The 17,483-nt window shown below is 50.5% G+C and overlaps 1 protein-coding gene across 1 annotated transcript in view; it reads left to right on the top strand.

Moving 5' to 3' along the window:
- Positions 1 to 17,483, top strand: part of LOC144485729 (SCO-spondin-like) — a 449,590-nt gene that overhangs the window by 390,083 nt on the left and 42,024 nt on the right. The window contains exons 31-32 of the mRNA XM_078203820.1: positions 10,439 to 10,578; positions 10,810 to 10,856. Of these exons, the coding sequence (XP_078059946.1) occupies positions 10,439 to 10,578; positions 10,810 to 10,856 (187 nt within the window). The remainder of the gene's footprint in view (positions 1 to 10,438; positions 10,579 to 10,809; positions 10,857 to 17,483) is intronic.

Genomic DNA, 17,483 nt, shown 5'->3' with positions numbered 1-17,483 from the left:
TTTGGAGTACTGTGAGCAATTTTGGGCCCCACACCTCAGGAAGGACATACTGGCACTGGAGCGGGTCCAGCGGAGATTCACACGGATGATCCCAGGAATGGTAGGCCTGACATACGATGAACGTCTGAGGATCGTGGGATTATATTCATTGGAGTTTAGGAGGTTGAGGGGAGATCTGATAGAAACTTACAAGATAATGAACGGCTTAGATAGGATGGACGTAGGGAAGTTGTTTCCATTAACAGGGGAGACTAGGACGCGGGGGCACAGCCTTAGAATAAAAGGGAGTCACTTTAGAACAGAGATGAGGAGAAATTTCTTCAGCCAGAGAGTGGTGGGTCTGTGGAATTCATTGCCACAGAGGGCTGTGGAGGCCGAGACGTTGAGCGTCTTCAAGACAGAAATTGATAAATTCTTGATTTCTCGAGGAATTAAGGGCTATGGGGAGAGAGCGGGTAAATGGAGTTGAAATCAACCATGATTGAATGGTGGAGTGGACTCGATGGGCCGAATGGCCTTACTTCCGCTCCTATGTCTTATGGTCTTATGGTCTAACCTTTTTCCTCCGATGGTGATGGCTAGCACGAGGGGACATAGCTTTCAACTCAGGGGTGAGAGATATAGGAAGATGTTAGAGGTAGGTTCTTTACTCAGAGAGTAGTAAGGGCGTGGAATGCCCTGTCTGCAGCAGAAGTGGACTCGTCAACATTAAGAGCATTCAAATGGTTATTGATAAACATATGGATGATATTGGAATAGTGTAGATTAGAGGGGCTTTAGATTGTTTCCACTGGTCGGCGCAACATTGAGGGCCGAAGGGCCTGTACTGCGCTGTAATGTTCTATGTTCTATGTTCTATGATATAGATCAGTTAGAGACTTGGGCGGAGAGATGGCAGATGGAATTTAATCTGGACAAATGTGAGGTAATGCATTTTGGAAGGTCTAATACAGATAGGAAATATACAGTAAATGGCAGAACCCTTAAAAGTATTAAGAACATAAGAAATAGGAGCAGGAGTAGGCCATCTAGCCCCTCGAGCCTGCCCCGCCATTCAATAAGATCATGGCTGATCTGATGTGGATCAGTACCACTTACCCGCCTGATCCCCATAACCCTTAATTCCCTTACCGATCAGGAATCCATCCATCCGCGCTTTAAACATATTCAGCGAGGTAGCCTCCACCACCTCAGTGGGCAGAGAATTCCAGAGATTCACCACCCTCTGGGAGAAGAAGTTCCTCCTCAACTCTGTCTTAAACCGACCCCCCTTTATTTTGAGGCTGTGTCCTCTAGTTTTAACTTCCTTACTAAGTGGAAAGAATCTCTCCGCCTCCACCCTATCCAGTCCCCGCATTATCTTATCAGTCTCCATAAGATCCCCCTTCATCCTTCTAAACTCCAACGAGTACAAACCCAATCTCCTCAGCCTCTCCTCATAATCCAAACCCCTCATCTCCGGTATCAACCTGGTGAACCTTCTCTGCACTCCCTCCAATGCCAATATATCCTTCCTCATATAAGGGGACCAATACTGCACACAGTATTCCAGCTGCGGCCTCACCAATGCCCTGTACAGGTGCATCAAGACATCCCTGCTTTTATATTCTATCCCCCTCGCAATATAGGCCAACATCCCATTTGCCTTCTTGATCACCTGTTGTACCTGCAGACTGGGCTTTTGCGTCTCATGCACAAGGACCCCCAGGTCCCTTTGCACGGTAGCATGTTTTAATTTGTATTGATAGAAGCATAGAAAATTACAGCTCAGAAACAGGCCTTTTGGCCCTTCTTGTCTGTGCCGAACCATTTTTTGCCTCGTCCCACTGACCTGCACTTGGACCATATCCCTCCACACCCCTCTCATCCATGAACCCGTCCAAGTTTTTCTTAAATGTTAAAAGCATTTACCACTTCATCCGGCAGCTCATTCCACACTCCCACCACTCTCTGCGTGAAGAAGCCCCCCCTAATATTCCCTTTAAACTTTTCTCCTTTCACCCTTAACCCATGCCCTCTGGTTATTTTCTCCCCTAGCCTCAGTGGAAAAAGCCTGCTGGCATTCACTCTATCTATACCCTTCAAAATCTTATACACCTCTATCAAATCTCCCCTCATTCTTCTATGCTCCAGGGGTTAAAGTCCCAACCTATTCAATCTCTCTCTGTAACTCAGCTTCTCAAGTCCCGGCAACATCCTTGTGAACCTTCTCTGCACTCTTTCAACCTTATTTACATCCTTCCTGTAACTCGGTGACCAAAACTGTACGCAATACTCTAAATTCAGCCTTAGCAATGCCTTATATAACCTTACCATAACACTCCAACTTTTATACTCGAACGGTGGGAAGCTTTTTCCCAGATCAGAAGTGACGATCACGAGGGGTCACGGGCTCAAGGTGAGAGGGGCGAAGTATAACTCAGATATTAGAGGGATGTTTTTTACACAGAGGGTGGTGGGGCCTGGAATGCGCTGCCAAGTAGGGTGGTAGAGGCAGACACGCTGACATCGTTTAAGACTTACCTGGATAGTCACATGAGCAGCCTGGGAATGGAGGGATACAAACGATTGGTCTAGTTGGACCAAGGAGCGGCACAGGCTTGGAGGTCCGAAGGGCCTGTTTCCTGTGCTGTACTGTTCTTTGTTCTTTGTACTCCGATTTATAAAGGCCAATGTACCAAAGGCACTCTTTACGACCCTATCCACCTGTGATGTCACTTTTAGGGAATTCTGTACCTGTATTCCCAGATCCCTCTGTTCAACTGCACTCTTCAGAGTCCTACCATTTACCCTGTAAGTTCTACTTCGGCTTGTCCTTCCAAAGTGCAATATCTCACACTTGTCTGCATTAAATTTCATGTGCCATTTTTCAGCCCATTTTTCTAGTTGGTCCAAATCCAACTGATAGGCAAAGGGATCTGGGTGTACAGGTACACAGGTCACTGAAAGTGGCAATGCAGGTGGAGAAGGTAGTCAAGAAGGCATATGGCATGCTTGCCTTAGTTGGCCGGGGTATTGAGTTTAAAAATTGGCAAGTCATGTCGCAGCTTTATAGAACCTTAGTTAGGCCGCACTTGGAATATAGTGTTCAATTCTGGTCGCCACACTACCAGAAGGATGTGGAGGCTTTGGAGAGGATACAGAAAGGATTTACCAGGATGTTGCCTGGTATGGAGGGTATCAGCTATGAGAAGAGGTTGGAGAAACTTGGTTTGTTCTCACTGGAGCAACGGAGGTTGAGGGGAGACCTGATAGAAGTCTACAAGATTATGAGAGGCATGGACAGAGTGGATAGTCAGAAATTTTTTCCCAGGATGGAAGAGTCAATTACTGGGGGCACAGGTTTAAGGTGCGAGGGGCAAGGTTTAAAGGAGATTTACGAGGCAGATTTTTTACACAGAGGATGGTGGGTGCCTGGAACTCGCTGCCGGGGGAGGTAGTGGAAGCAGATACGGTAGTGAGTTTTAAGGGGTGTCTTGACAAGGACATGAATAGGATGGGAATAGAGGGATATGGTCCCCGGAAGGGTAGGGGGTTTTAGTTCAGTCGGGCAGCATGGTCGGTGCAGGCTTGGAGGGCCGAAGGGTCTGTTCCTGTGCTGTAATTTTCTTGGTTCTTTGTTCCGTAGGAGTCCAAAGAATTTTCGAAAATAACCACCAATGGATCTACTATTTCCAGGGCCACTTCCTTAAGTACTCTGGGATAAAGATTATCAGGAACTGGAGATTTATCCACCTTCAATCCCATCAATTTCCCCAAAAACATTTCTCTCCTAAGGCTGATTTCCTTCAGTCCTCACTAAACCATGTTTCTCTCAGCACTTCTGGGGCATTATTCATGTCTGGCTACAGGGGAGCCTCACTGGCTAGAGGGGAGGTCCCAGAGGATTGGAAAATAGCCAATGTTGTTCCTTTGTTTAAGAAGGGTAGCAAGAATAATCCAGGTAATTACAGGCCGGTGAGCCTTACATCAGTGGTAGGGAAATTATTGGAGAGGATTCTTCGAGACAGGATTTATTCTCACTTGAAAATAAGTGGACGTATTAGTGAGAGGCAACATGGTTTTGTGAAAGGGAGGCCGTGTCTCACGAACTTGATCGAGCTTTTTGAGGAAGTGATGAAGATGATTGATGAGGGTAGGGCAGTGGATGTTGTCGACATGGACTTCAGTAAGGCCTTTGACAAGGTCCCTCATGGCAGACTGGTGCAGAAGGTGAAGTCACATGGGATCAGAGGTGAGCTGGCAAGGTGGATACAAAACTGGCTCGGTCAAAGGAGACAGAGGGAAGCAGTGGAAGGGTGCGTTTCTGAATGGAGGGCTATGACAAGTGGTGTTCCTCAGGGATCAGTGCTGGGACCATTGCTGTTTGTAATATATATAAATGATTTGGAGGAAAATGTAACTGGATTGATTAGTAAGTTTGCGGATGACACAAAGGTTGGTGGATGTGCGGATAGCGATGAGGACCATCAGAGAATACAGCAGGATATAGATCAATTGGAGACTTGGGCAAAGAGTGGCAGATGGAGTTTAATCCGGAGAAATGTGAGGTAATGCATTTTGGAAGGCCCAATACAGATAGGAAATATAGTGTAAATGGCAGAACCCTTAAGAGTATTGATAGGCAGAGGGATCTGGGTGTACAGGTGCACAGGTCACTGAGGGCCTGATTTTACCATTTTGAGTCTCAGTGCTGTTTCTGGGCGTCAAATAGATCCGAGCCCGGAATCTTCTTTGCTGCGCGCCCATATGCTTTTTGCCGGCTCCAGTCCGATCAGCGCAGTGGGCGGGGCTTAGCGCTGCCGAAACAATTGGAGCTCTGAACTGCGCATGCACAGTTCGAAAAAAGAAAGGAACAGCAGAGAGAGCGGAGCGGGGGGGAGGATGGACTTGGGAGAATCTTGCAAACTGAAAATAATGTAGCATCCTCTTTGTGCTGCCTAATTATCTATGGGAAAGGTAATGAAACTACAGTGTCCTAGTGAGCAATTAGTGACCTGTATAATACATTTGTGATCTGTAACTGGATTGTTGATGTCTCTGTAGCCATGAGCCAGGGGCTCAAATGTTCAGAGTCATGGTGGAACTTGGCTGGAAATAACATTCAAGGAGATTACTAAATCTGGGAATCAACCATAGTGAAAAGAAGTTTGTATTTTACACAGAGGGTGGTGGGGGCCTGGAATGCGCTGCCAAGTAGGGTGGTGGAGGCAGACACGCTGACATCGTTTAAGACTTACCTGGATAGTCACATGAGCAGCCTGGGAATGGAGGGATACAAACGATTGGTCTAGTTGGACCAATGAGCGGCACAGGCTTGGAGGGCCGAAGGGCCTGTTTCCTGTGCTGTACTGTTCTTTGTTCTTTGTTCTTTATTGGCAACTCTTCTCTCACATTCCATGGCAGATGTGCCCCTGCTTATTTCATAGAAACCCTACAGTACAGAAAGAGGCCATTCGGCCCATCGAGTCTGCACCGACCACAATCCCACCCAGGCTCTACCCCCATATCCCTACATATTTTACCCGCTAATCCCTCTAATCTACGCATCTCAGGACACTAAGGGGCAATTTTTTTTTTAGCATAGCCAATTAACCTAACCCACACATCTTTGGACTGTGGGAAGAAACCGGAGCACCCGGAGGAAACCCACGCAGTCACGAGGAGAATGTGCAAACTCCACACAGACAGTAACCCAAGCCAGGAATCGAACCCAGGTCCCTGGAGCTGTGAAGCAGCAGTGCTAAACACTGTGCTACCGTGCCACTTATGAATGTGATTTGCATGGGCAACGTTGGGTGCAGCTAATCTGCCTCTGGAGCAGCCTTGGATCCTTTCTTTCATCCTGTTTTCATCTGAGCATTGCAAAGAATTGGAGGAATTCCCTTTGGAAGATAATGTCAAAATTATATTCGCAGGAACTAGAAACCTGACAGTCAAAAATTTGGGAAAATATTTCAAAATATATATCCCCCCCTCCATATTTTGAAATATTTTCCCAAATATTAACAAATTCTTCACCATCTGGACCCTTCGCCCTAAGGGATTTCCAGTCCATATATATATATATATATATTTAGATGAGGGAACTAAATGTATTATCTCCAAATTTGCAGTTGACATGAAGTTGGGTGGGAGGGTGAGCTGTGAGGAGGATGCAGAGATGCTTCAGCGTGATTTGTACAGGCTGAGTGAGTGGACAGATGCAGAATAATGTGGATAAATGTGAGGTTATCGACTTTGGTAGCAATAATGGTCAGGCTACAGCTGGAGAGAGGGGGATGTGTCACGGGACCTGGGTGTCCTCCAAGTCTGTACACCAGTCACTGAAGGTAAGCATGCAGGTGCAGCAGGCAGTAAAAAAGGCAAATGGCATGTTGGCCTTCATAGTGAGAGGATTTAAAGACAGGGACAAGTGGTGTACCTCAGGGATCTGTTTTGGGGCCACTGCTGTTTGTAATATTTATTAATGATCTGGATGAGGGTATAGTTGGGTGGATTAGCAAATTTGCTGATGACACCAAAGTCGGTGGTGTGGTAGACAGTGAGGAAGGGTGTCGTAGTTTGCAGGAAGACTTAGACAGGTTGCAAAGTTGGGCCGAGAGGTGGCGGATGGAGTTTAATGCGGAGAAGTGTGAGGTAATTCACTTTGGTAGGAATAACAGATGTGTTGAGTATAGGGCTAACGGGAGGACTTTGAATAGTGTGGAGGAGCAGAGGGATCTAGGTGTATGTGTGCATAGATCCCTGAAAGTTGGGAATCAAGTAGATAAGGTTGTTAAGAAGGCATATGGTGTCTTGGCGTTTATTGGTAGGGGGATTGAATTTAGGTGTCGTAGCGTTATGTTGCAACTGTACACAACTCTGGTGCGGCCGCACTTGGAGTACTGTGTGCAGTTCTGGTCCCCACATTACAGGAAGGATGTGGAGGCTTTGGAGAGGGTGCAGAGGAGGTTTACCAGGATGTTGCCTGGTATGGAGGGGAGATCCTATGAGGAGAGGCTGAGGGATTTGGGATTGTTTTCGCTGGAAAGGCGGCGGCTAAGAGGGGATCTTATTGAAACATATAAGATGATTAGAGGTTTAGATAGGGTGGATAGTGATAGCCTTTTTCCTCTGATGGAGAAATCCAGCACGAGGGGGCATGGCTTTAAATTGAGGGGGGGTAGTTATAGAACCGATGTCAGGGGTAGGTTCTTTACCCAGAGGGTGGTGAGGGATTGGAATGCCCTGCCAGCATCAGTAGTAAATGCGCCTAGTTTGGGGGCGTTTAAGAGATCCGTAGATAGGTTCATGGACGAAAAGAAATTGGTTTAGGTTGGAGGGTCACAGTTTTTTTTTAACTGGTCGGTGCAACATCGTGGGCCGAAGGGCCTGTTCTGCGCTGTAATGTTCTATGTTCTATGTTCTATGGATGTCTTGCTGCGATTATACAGGACCTTGGTGAGGCCACCTGGAGTATTTATTGTGTGCAGTTATGGCCTCCTTATCTGAGGAAGGATGTCCTTGCTATAGAAGGAGTACAGCAAAGGTTGACCAGGCTGATTCCTGGGATGGCAGGTCTGAGGTCCTCGGGACTGAGGAGAGACTAAGTCGGTTAGGATTGTTTTCGCTGGAATTCAGAAGAATTAGGGGGAATCTAATACAAACCTATAAAATTCTAACAGGATTAGACAGGGTAGATGCAGGAAGAATGTTCCCATTGGTAGGGGAGCCCAGAACCAGGGGTCTCAGTCTGAGGATACAGGGTAGACCGTTTACTGTCATAAAGGTTTACATGATGTGGAGATGCCGGCATTGGACTGGGGTAAACACATTAAGAAGTCTCACAACACCAGGTTAAAGTCCAACAGGTTTATTTGGTAGCACGAGCCACAAGCTTTCAAAGCGCTGCTCCTTCATCAGGTTAGTGGGAGTCATGTTCACAAACAGGGCATATAAAGACACAAACTCAATTTACAAGATAATGGTTGGAATGCGAGTCTTTACAGGTAATCAAGTCTTAAAGGTACAGACAAAAGGTTTACAGCTTAAAGGTACAGACAAAGGTTCACAGCATGGAAACAGGCCCTTCAGCCTAACTTGTCCATGCCGCTCAGTTTTTAACCACCAAGCTAGACCCAATTGCCCGCATTTGGCCCATATCCCTCTATACCCATCTTACCCATGTAACTGTCTAAATGCTTTTTAAAAGACAAAATTGTACCCGCTTCTACTACTACCTCTGGCAGCTTGTTCCAGACACTCAATGCCACCCTCTGTGTGAAAAAATTGCCCTTTTGGACCTCTCCCCTCTCATCTTAAACCTATGCCCTCTAGTTTTAGACTCCCCTACCTTTGGGAAAAGAAATTGACTTTCTGACTGATCTATGCCCCTCATTATTTTATAGACCTCTATAAGGTCACCCCTCAACCTCCTCCGCGCCAAAGAAAAAAGTCCCAGTCTATCCAGCCTCTCCTTATAACTCAATCCATCAAGTCCCAGTAGCATCCTAGTAAATCTTTTCTGCACTCTTTCTAGTTTAATAATATCCTTTCGATAATAAGGTGACTAGAACTGTACACAGTATTCCAAGTGTGGCCTTACCAATGTCTTGTACAACTTCAACAAGACGTCCCAACTCCTGTATTCAATGTTCTGATCGATGAAACCAAGCATGCCGAATGCCTTCTTCACTACTCTGTCCACCTGTGACTCCACTTTCAAGGAGCTATGAACGTGTACCCCTAGATCTCTTTGTTCTGTAACTTTCTCCAACGCCCTACCATTAACTGAGTAAGTCCTGCCCTGGTTCAATCTACCAAAATGCATCACCTCGCATTTATCTAAATTAAACTCCATCTGCCATTCGTCAGCCCACTGGCCCAATTGATCAAGATCCCGTTGCAATTCTTGGGATAGTTTACGACAGAGATGGTGAATGTGTGGAATTCACTCCCACAGAAAGTAGTTGAGGCCAAAACACTGAATGTTTTCAAGCTGTTCGATAAAGCACTTGAGGTAAAAAGGACCAACTGATATGAAGGGAAGGCGGGATCAGGCTATTGAGTTGGATGATCAGCCATGATTGTAATAAATGGTGGAGCAGGCTCGAAGGGCCGAATGGCCTCTTCCTGCTCCTTTTTTGTATGTTTTTAAGATAAAGGCCCGGTCATTTAAAACTGAGGTGCATTAAAGTTTCTTCTCACAGAGTGGTGAATCTCTGGAATTCTCTGCTCCAAAGGATAGTGGAGGCTGGATCATTAGAAATATTTACAAAGAACAAGAACAGCACAGGAACAGGCTCTTCGGCCCTCCAAGCCTGCACCAATCATGTTGTCCTATCTAAACCAACCGCTAATATCCCTCTATTCCCCGTTTGTTCATATGCCTATCAAAATAAGTCTTAAATGTGGCTAACGTAACTGCCTCCACCACCCTACTTGGCAGTGCATTCCAGGCCCCCACCACCCTCTGTGTAAAAAACTTATCCCGCACATCTCCACTGAACCTTTCCCCCCTTATCTTGAACTTGTGCCCCTTGTAATTGTCATTTCTGCCCTGGAAAAAAGCTTCCAACTGTTCGCCCTATCGATACCTCTCATAATTGTGTAAATGTCTATTAGGTCGCCCCTCAGCCTCCGTCTTTCCAGGGAGAACAATCCCAGTTTTATTCAATCTCTCCTCATAACTAATACCCTCCATACCAGGCAACATCCTGGTAAATCTTTTCTGCACTCTCTTCAAAGCCTCCACATCCTTCTGGTCGTGTGGCGACCAGAACTGGACACAGTATTCCAAATGTGGCCTAACCAACGTTTTATACAGCTGTAACATAATTTGCCAACTTTTATCCTCGATGCCCCGTCCAATGAAGGCAAGCATGCCATTATGCTTTCTTCACCTTTCCCACCTGTCCATTCCATTTAAGGTGGAACTGGATAAATATTCGATACATTGAGGAATAGAGGGCTATGGGAAATGGCGCAGAAAAGGAGCTGAGACTGGCAAAGATCAGCCATGTTGGTATCGAATGGCGGGGCAGCTCGAAGGGCCTGGCAGCCTAATCCTGTTTCTGTTTCTTGTGTTCTTGTGTCTTTGACCGGCACAGATGCAATGGGCCAAAAGGCCTTTTTCTGTCCTGTGTACCTCCATCATTCTATGGTCGGCAGAATCGACTGTCTGCTGCAATACAATAGTCTCCACAGTACTATCTCCACCAGCTCAAAGGGCCGAATGGCCTACTCCTGCTTCTAGATTCTCTGTTTCTGTTTACTCCTCTACATGTGCCTCAGTGCTGTATTAATAATACTTTTGGTAAAGACCTAGGGTAGTTTACTATTTAAGTGAACAGTATGAGTGCCAGTCCTGTGTAAACCATGTGATTCTCTGAATGGCCTTGTCACTGATGCCCGTTTCTCCCCTTGGCTCAATTCTCTCTCCAATTGTTATCCTCAGGGTTTATTGGAACAGGACAACAGATGTGTCACTCTGGCTGAGTGCAACTGTCATCACCTTTACCAATCGGGGGACAGGACATCGCCATTGTCCATGCACGTACGACCTGGTGACAGCATCCTGATTGGTTGTCAAACCTGGTGAGTCTCAGACATTGCCATTGGCTTCTCGTTCAACGACATTCAGAGAGATTTCGGTTCTGAATAAAATCATTCCGAGGTTTCAGGTCGAATGATTCTTCATCAAATAAATGTGAATCCATCAGTATAACAACTTGTATAATATTAGTGAGTGTAATTAATCAGACAAAGTGTTACGATGAATCACTCGGTGTTCGTCTGGACTGTTCTGACATCCAGTCTCACCCACAGTGTCTGCACAGACGGAAGATTCCAATGCATCAATCAGAGCTGCAAAGGTAAGAGTCCAGAATCTTAAATTCAAGATAATTAAAACTGTACTCATCACTGGAAGAATTACAGAGCGGACAGAGAGAGAGAGAGAGAGTGGACAGAGAGAGAGAGAGAGCAGATAGAGAGAGAGAGAGAGCGGACACAGAGAGAGAGAGAGCGGACAGAGAGAGAGAGGGAGAGAGCGGACAGAGAGAGAGAGAGCGGACAGAGAGGGAGAGAGCAGACAGAGAGGGAGAGAGCGGACAGAGAGGGCGAGGGTGGACATAGAGGGAGAGGGCGGACAAAGAGAGAGAGAGCGGACAGAGAGAGAGAAAGCGGACAGAGAGGGAGAGAGCGGACAGAGAGAGAGAGAGCGGACAGAGAGAGACCGGACAGAGAGAGAGAGAGCGGACAGAGAGAGAGAAAGCGGACAGAGAGAGAGAAAGCGGACAGAGAGGGAGAGAGCGGACAGAGAGGGAGAGAGCGGACAGAGAGGGAGAGAGCGGACAGAGAGGGAGAGAGCGGACAGAGAGAGAGAGAGCGGACAGAGAGAGAGAGAGAGCAGACAGAGAGAGAGAGAGAGCGGACAGAGAGAGAGAGAGCGGACAGAGAGGGAGAGAGCGGACAGAGAGAGAGAGAGCGGACAGAGAGAGAGAGAGAGCGGACAGAGAGAGAGAGAGCGGACAGAGAGAGAGAGAGCGGACAGAGAGAGAGAGAGCGGACAGAGAGAGAGAGCGGACAGAGAGGGAGAGAGCGGACAGAGAGGGAGAGAGCGGACAGAGAGGGAGAGAGCGGACAGAGAGGGAGAGAGCGGACAGAGAGGGAGAGAGCGGACAGAGAGGGAGAGAGCGGACAGAGAGGGAGAGAGCGGACAGAGAGGGAGAGAGCGGACAGAGAGGGAGAGAGCGGACAGAGAGGGAGAGAGCGGACAGAGAGGGAGAGAGCGGACAGAGAGGGAGAGAGCGGACAGAGAGGGAGAGAGCGGACAGAGAGGGAGAGAGCGGACAGAGAGGGAGAGAGCGGACAGAGAGGGAGAGAGCGGACAGAGAGGGAGAGAGCGGACAGAGAGGGAGAGAGCGGACAGAGAGGGAGAGAGCGGACAGAGAGGGAGAGAGCGGACAGAGAGAGAGAGCGGACAGAAAGGGAGAGAGCGGACAGAGAGGGAGAGAGCGGACAGAGAGGGAGAGAGCGGACAGAGAGGGAGAGAGCGGACAGAGAGGGAGAGAGCGGACAGAGAGGGAGAGAGCGGACAGAGAGGGAGAGAGCGGACAGAGAGGGAGAGAGCGGACAGAGAGGGAGAGAGCGGACAGAGAGGGAGAGAGCGGACAGAGAGGGAGAAAGCGGACAGAGAGGGAGAGAGCGGACAGAGAGGGAGAGAGCGGACAGAGAGGGAGAGAGCGGACAGAGAGGGAGAGAGCGGACAGAGAGGGAGAGAGCGGACAGAGAGGGAGAGAGCGGACAGAGAGGGAGAGAGCGGACAGAGAGAGAGAGAGCGGACAGAGAGAGAGAGAGAGAGGGAGCGGACAGAGAGAGAGAGCGTACAGAGAGAGAGAGAGAGCGGACAGACAGAGAAAGAGAGAGCGGACAGAGAGGGAGAGAGCGGACAGAGAGGGAGAGAGCGGACAGAGAGGGAGAGAGCGGACAGAGAGAGAGAGAGCAGACAGAGAGAGAGAGAGAGAGGGAGCGGACAGAGAGAGAGAGCGGACAGAGAGAGAGAGAGAGCGGACAGACAGAGAAAGAGAGAGCGGACAGAGAGGGAGAGTCCGGACTGAGAGGGAGAGGGCGGACAGAGAGGGAGAGAGTGGACACGGATAGAGAGAGAGAGAGAGAGAGAGAGCGTACAGAGAGAGAGAGAGAGAGCGTACAGAAAGAGAGAGAGAGCGGACAGAGAGAGAGGGAGAGGGAGCGAACAGACAGAGAAAGAGAGAGCGGACAGAGAGGGAGAGAGCGGACCGAGAGGGAGAGGGCGGACCGAGAGGGAGAGAGCGGACCGAGAGGGAGAGAGCGGACCGAGAGGGAGAGAGCGGACCGAGAGGGAGAGAGGGAGAGAGCGGACAGAGAGGGAGAGAGCGGACAGAGAGGGAGAGAGCGGACAGAGAGGGAGAGAGCGGACAGAGAGGGAGAGAGCGGACAGAGAGGGAGAGAGCGGACAGAGAGGGAGAGAGCGGACAGAGAGGGAGAGAGCGGACAGAGAGGGAGAGAGCGGACAGAGAGGGAGAGAGCGGACAGAGAGGGAGAGAGCGGACAGAGAGGGAGAGAGCGGACAGAGAGGGAGAGAGCGGACAGAGAGGGAGAGAGCGGACAGAGAGGGAGAGAGCGGACAGAGCGAGAGAGAGAGCGGACAGAGCGAGAGAGAGAGAGAGGGGACAGAGCGAGAGAGAGAGCAGACAGAGCGAGAGAGAGAGAGGACAGAGAGAGAGAGAGAGAGAGGGGACAGAGAGAGAGAGAGAGGGGACAGAGAGAGAGAGAGAGGGACAGAGAGAGAGAGAGAGAGGACAGAGAGAGAGAGAGAGCAGACAGAGCGAGAGAGAGAGAGGACAGAGAGAGAGAGAGCAGACACAGCGAGAGTGGTGAGAGCGAGAGAGCGGACAGAGGGAGAGTCAGAGAGCGGACAGAGGGAGAGTCAGAGAGCGGACAGAGGGAGAGAGAGAGAGCGGACAGAGGGAGAGAGCGGACAGAGAGAGAGAGAGAGAGGGGCGGACATCAGGTTCATGGTGGGAGATATAGGAGGGATTTCCGAGGAAGGTTCTTTACTCAGAGAGTGGTTGGGGTGTGGAATGGACTGCCTGCAGTGATAGTGGAGTCAGACACTTTAGGAACATTTAAGCGGTTATTGGATAGGCACATGGAGCACACCAGGATGATAGGGAGTGGGATAGCTTGATCTTGGTTTCAGATAAAGCTCGGCACAACATCGTGGGCCGAAGGGCCTGTTCTGTGCTGTACTGTTCTATGTTCTCTATGTTCTAGAGAGAGAGAGCAGACAGAGAGAGAGAGAGAGAGAACACAGAGAGAGCGGATAGAGAGAGAGAGAGCGAACACAGAGAGAGCGGATAGAGAGAGCGGACAGAGAGAGAGAGAGATCGGACAGAGAGAGAGAGAGTGCGGACAGAGTGAGAGAGCGGACTGAGAGAGAGAGAGCGGCAGAGAGAGAGAGCGGACCGAGAGGGAGAGAGCGATCCGAGAGGGGGAGAGCGGACAGAGAGGGAGAGAGCGGACAGAGAGAGAGAGCGGACTGAGAGAGAGAGAGCGGCAGAGAGAGGGAGCGGACCGAGAGGGAGAGAGCGATCCGAGAGGGGGAGAGCGGACAGAGAGGGAGAGAGCGGACAGAGAGAGAGAGCGGACTGAGAGAGAGAGAGCGGCAGAGAGAGAGAGCGGACCGAGAGGGAGAGAGCGATCCGAGAGGGGGAGAGTGGACAGAGAGAGAGAGAGCGGACAGAGAGAGAGAACGGACAGAGAGAGAGAGCTTCAGAGAGGGAGAGAGCGGACAGAGAGAGAGAGCGGACAGAGAGAGAGAGCGGACAGAGAGAGAGAGCGGACAGAGAGAGAGAGCGGACAGAGAGAGAGAGCGGACAGAGAGAGAGAGCGGACAGAGAGAGAGAGCGGACAGAGAGAGAGAGCGGACAGAGAGAGAGAGCGGACAGAGAGAGAGAGCGGACAGAGAGAGAGAGCGGACAGAGAGAGAGAGCGGACAGAGAGAGAGAGCGGACAGAGAGAGAGAGCGGACAGAGAGAGAGAGCGGACAGAGAGAGAGAGCGGACAGAGAGAGCGGACAGAGAGAGAGAGCGGACAGAGAGAGAGAGCGGACAGAGAGAGAGAGCGGACAGAGAGGGAGAGAGCGGACAGAGAGAGAGAGCGGATAGAGAGAGAGAGCGGACAGAGAGAGAGAGAGCGGACAGAGAGGGAGAGAGCGGACAGAGAGGGAGAGAGCTGACAGAGAGAGAGAAAGAGAGAGAGCGGACAGAAAGAGATAAAGAGAGAGAGCGGACAGAGAGAGAGTGGAAAGAGAGAAACAGGGAGAGAGAGCGGACAGAGAGAGAGAGCGGACAGAGAGATAGAGACGGACAGAGAGAGAGAGCGGACAGAGAGAGAGAGTAGACCGAGAGAGAGAGCAGACCGAGAGACAAAGCGGACAAAGAGAGAGAGCGGACAGAGAGGGAGAGAGCGGACAGAGAGGGAGAGAGCGGACCGAGAGGGAGAGGGCGGACCGAGAGGGAGAGAGCGGACAGAGAGAGAGAGAGAGCGGACAGAGAGAGAGAGCGGACAGAGAAAGAGAGAGCGGACAGAGAAAGAGAGAGCGGACAGAGAAAGAGAGAGCGGACAGAGAGGGAGAGAGCGGACCGAGAGGGAGAGGGCGGACCGAGAGGAGAGAGCGGACAGAGAGAGAGAGAGCGGACAGAGAGAGAGAGCGGACAGAGAAAGAGAGAGCGGACAGAGAAAGAGAGAGCGGACAGAGAGGGAGAGAGCGGACCGAGAGGGAGAGGGCGGACCGAGAGGGAGAGAGCGGACAGAGAGAGAGAGAGCGGACAGAGAGAGAGAGAGCGGACAGAGAGAGAGAGAGCGGACAGAGAGGGAGAGAGCGGACAGAGAGGGAGAGAGCGGACAGAGAGGGAGAGAGCGGACAGAGAGGGAGAGAGCGGACAGAGAGGGAGAGAGCGGACAGAGAGGAGAGAGAGAGCGGACAGAGAGAGAGAGAGAGAGGGACAGAGAGAGAGAGAGGGGACAGAGAGAGAGAGAGAGAGAGGGGGACAGAGAGAGAGAGAGAGAGGGGACAGAGAGAGAGAGAGAGCAGACACAGCGAGAGTGGTGAGAGCGAGAGAGCGGACAGAGGGAGAGTCAGAGAGCGGACAGAGAGAGAGAGAGAGAGCGGAGAGAGAAAGAGCGGACAGAGGGAGAGAGAGAGAGCGGACAGAGACAGAGAGAGAGAGAGCGGACAGAGAGAGAGAGAGGCGGACATCAGGTCATGGTGGGAGATATAGGAGGGATTTCCGAGGTAGGTTCTTTACTCAGAGAGTGGTTGGGGTGTGGAATGGACTGCCTGCAATGATCGTGGAGTCAGACACTTTAGGAACATTTAAGCGGTTATTGGATAGGCACATGGAGCACACCAGGATGATAGGGAGTGGGATAGCTTGATCTTGGTTTCAGATAAAGCTCGGCACAACATCGTGGGCCGAAGGGCCTGTTCTGTGCTGTACTGTTCTATGTTCTCTATGTTCTAGAGAGAGAGAGCAGACAGAGAGAGAGAGCGAACACAGAGAGAGCGGATAGAGAGAGCGGACAGAGAGAGAGAGAGATCGGACAGAGAGAGAGAGAGCGGACAGAGAGAGAGAGAGGCGGACATCAGGTTCATGGTGGGAGATATAGGAGGGATTTCCGAGGTAGGTTCTTTACTCAGAGAGTGGTTGGGGTGTGGAATGGACTGCCTGCAATGATCGTGGAGTCAGACACTTTAGGAACATTTAAGCGGTTATTGGATAGGCACATGGAGCACACCAGGATGATAGGGAGTGGGATAGCTTGATCTTGGTTTCAGATAAAGCTCGGCACAACATCGTGGGCCGAAGGGCCTGTTCTGTGCTGTACTGTTCTATGTTCTCTATGTTCTAGAGAGAGAGAGCAGACAGAGAGAGAGAGAAAACACAGAGAGAGCGGATAGAGAGAGCGGACAGAGAGAGAGAGAGATCGGACAGAGAGAGAGAGAGCTGACAGAGAGGGAGAGAGTGGACAGAGAGAGAGAGCGGACGGAGAGAGAGAGTGTGCAGACAGAGAGAGAGAGAGGACAGAGAGGGAGAGAGAGGACAGAGAGAGAGAGAGAGAGAGGACAGAGAGAGAGCGGACAGAGAGAGAGAGAGCGGACTCAGAGCGGATTGAGAGAGAGAGCGGACAAAGAGAGAGAGAGAGAGCAGACAGTGAGAGAGAGCGGACAGAGAGAGCGACAGAGAGAGAGAAAGCGGACAGAGGGGGAGAGAGAGCGGACAGAGGGAGAGAGAGAGAGTGGACAGAGGGAGAGAGAGAGTGGACAGAGGGAGAGAGAGAGCGGACAGAGGGAGAGAGAGAGCGGACAGAGGGAGAGAGCGGACAGAGAAAGAGAGAGAAAGCGGATAGAGAGAGAGAGGACAGAGAGAGAGAGTGGACAGAGAGGGAGTGGGCAGAGAGAGAGTGAGTGAGAGCGAACAGGCAGTTGAAGGGAGGGTGGGTGTGTGTTTGGAGTGGGAGTTAGTGGGTGGTCGGAGAGAGGAAGGATTGGCCGTTGGAGGGGAATGTTTGGAGGGAGGGTGAGTGGGTGTTTTGAGGATGGGTGGGCAGTTGGAGGGTGTGCGTTTGGAGGGAAGGTGGGCAGTTGGAGGGTGGATCTTTGGAGGGAGGGTGGGCAGTTGGAGAGTGGGTGTTTGAGGGAGGGTAGGCAGTTGGAGGGCGGGTGTTTGGAGGGAGCGTGGGCAGTTGGAGGGAGGGTGGGCAGTTGGGGGGAGGGTGTTTGGAGGGAGGGTGAGTGGGTGTTTGGAAGGAGGGTTGGCAGGTGTAGGATGGCTGTTTGGAGGCAGGGTGGGCAGTTGGAGGGAGGGTGTTTGGAGGGAGGGTGGGTGGGTGTTTGGAGGCAGGGTGGGCAGTTGGAGGGAGGGTGTTTGGAGGGAGGGTGGGGTGGGGTTCGG

The sequence above is a fragment of the Mustelus asterias genome, unplaced genomic scaffold, assembly GCF_964213995.1.
Source record: "Mustelus asterias unplaced genomic scaffold, sMusAst1.hap1.1 HAP1_SCAFFOLD_212, whole genome shotgun sequence".
NCBI lineage: Eukaryota > Metazoa > Chordata > Chondrichthyes > Carcharhiniformes > Triakidae > Mustelus > Mustelus asterias.
Note: the sequence above shows the minus strand (reverse complement) of the source record. Positions and strands in the feature narration are given on the sequence as shown.